This window comes from Geospiza fortis, unplaced genomic scaffold (genome assembly GCF_000277835.1).
Source record: "Geospiza fortis unplaced genomic scaffold, GeoFor_1.0 scaffold415, whole genome shotgun sequence".
Classification (NCBI taxonomy): domain Eukaryota; kingdom Metazoa; phylum Chordata; class Aves; order Passeriformes; family Thraupidae; genus Geospiza; species Geospiza fortis.
In genome coordinates this window covers 76,759-78,348 of record NW_005054672.1, presented here as the reverse complement: position 1 = coordinate 78,348, position 1,590 = coordinate 76,759, and the positions used below count along the sequence as shown (strand labels likewise).

The 1,590-nt window shown below is 57.4% G+C and overlaps 1 protein-coding gene across 2 annotated transcripts in view; it reads right to left on the bottom strand.

Moving 5' to 3' along the window:
* Window positions 1-444, bottom strand: part of FKBP10 (FKBP prolyl isomerase 10) — a 6,603-nt gene extending 6,159 nt beyond the window's left edge. For both annotated transcript variants that reach the window (XM_031065060.1, XM_031065059.1), the window contains exon 1: window positions 295-444. In XM_031065060.1, the coding sequence (XP_030920920.1) occupies window positions 295-382 (88 nt within the window). In that variant the 5' untranslated portion in view covers window positions 383-444. The remainder of the gene's footprint in view (window positions 1-294) is intronic.
* Between the last annotated feature and the right edge of the window lie 1,146 nt (window positions 445-1,590).

Genomic DNA, 1,590 nt, shown 5'->3' with positions numbered 1-1,590 from the left:
AATATAAATCTGTAATATATGGTCTAATATGATATATATAATATCATATATCATATCATGTATCATATCACATCATACCATATCAGAATAAATTGGCCTTCGAAGAACATGGAGTCAGATCCATCATTTCCTTCCTGCCATGGGAAACACCCCACCAGGGACGCCCCACTTCAGCACCACTCTCTGGCCATGGAGCCACCCTTACTTAGGCCCCATCTCCCGGGGGGGGCCTGGAGCCCTGTCCCTGCCCCTGGGGGTTTTTCTCCCCGAGCCCCCCGTGCCAGGGCCCCTTACCCACGCCGATGCTGCCATAGCCCAGGTGGGGTGGCACGATGAGGTGACGCCGCTCGTTGACGCACATGCCCTGCAGGCCCCGGTCCATGCCCGTGATCAGCCGCCCGACGCCCACCACACCGGCCACCGTGGCCCCTCTGTCATAGCTGGGGCAAAGGGACAGAGCCATCAGAGCTGAGAAAAGGGATGAAGCTCCCAAAGCTGCCAGTGCAGGTCTCACATCACAGCCTGTGTGGCAGGCAGGGCCCATAGATCAAAAATGTGGATGCTGGAGGGCTCGATCCCATGCTGCTGGAGGCAGCTGGTCAGGATTTCAGCCCCAGAAGCCATCCAGACCCTCCCCAGATCTCACCCACTGAGCTGCCCTGGAGGCTGGCAGCTCCACTGCTTCCAAATCATTTTGTACCTGGCACATCAGAGCTTTACACAGTAATGACAAAAGATGACCTCCCGGCCTCATTTTTAAACTGCAAATTTGTTTTATTTTTAAACCTTAAAATACTCCAAGAAACTACTGGGGCAGCAGATGTCCTCCTGACAGAGAATTCTTTTAGCAGTGAGGCTCCCACTGCAGTTAATTTCTCCCCCATTGATGCTCACAAGAAAGATAAGACACATCAAACTGTGTTTTAACACATCAAACTGCGAACCCTCTTTGCTTTCCAGAGCTCCAAAACAACACCTGCCTGGGAAATTCTGATTGCTCCAGTTATTCCTGTGTCCCCAGTGCTCCTTCCTGCACATGGTGCTGCAAACCAGGGGCTGCCCCAACCCTGATTCCCAGCCAGCAGGAGCAGAGCAGGGGGCCAAGGAGCTCTGAGGCCAGCAGAGCAAATCCTCCGCTATAATGAAGGGTTTTGCTGCTGCCACGTCTCAAAGTGCTTCGAGCACTTCCCTGCCTGTGCAGCACATGCACATACGTGTTCCTGCGTGCAGAGCCTGCCAATTAGGGCCCAATTAGCACGGGCTACCCCACTGCTCTGCGGATTGAGGGGGTGCAGGCTCCCCGAGGGGCTGGGAGCTCCTGTGGGATCAGTTTGGGGGGCTGCAGCCTGGGCTGGGGATCGCTTCAGCGTGCAGGCTCCTGAGTTAGCCCAGCGCCCACCAAAACCCCTGCTCGGTTCGAAGCCGGGCGTTGTCTCTGCGCTGGCTGCCCCGGGGCTGGGGGAGGCATGCGGGGTCTCCAGGCTGCCTGCCTGCCCCGGCATGCGGGCTGGGGGCTGGGGGAGGCATGCAGGGTCCCGCCGCAGCTGCCCCCCGCATGCAGCCGCCACGGAGCCGCGGGCGAGACCTGGA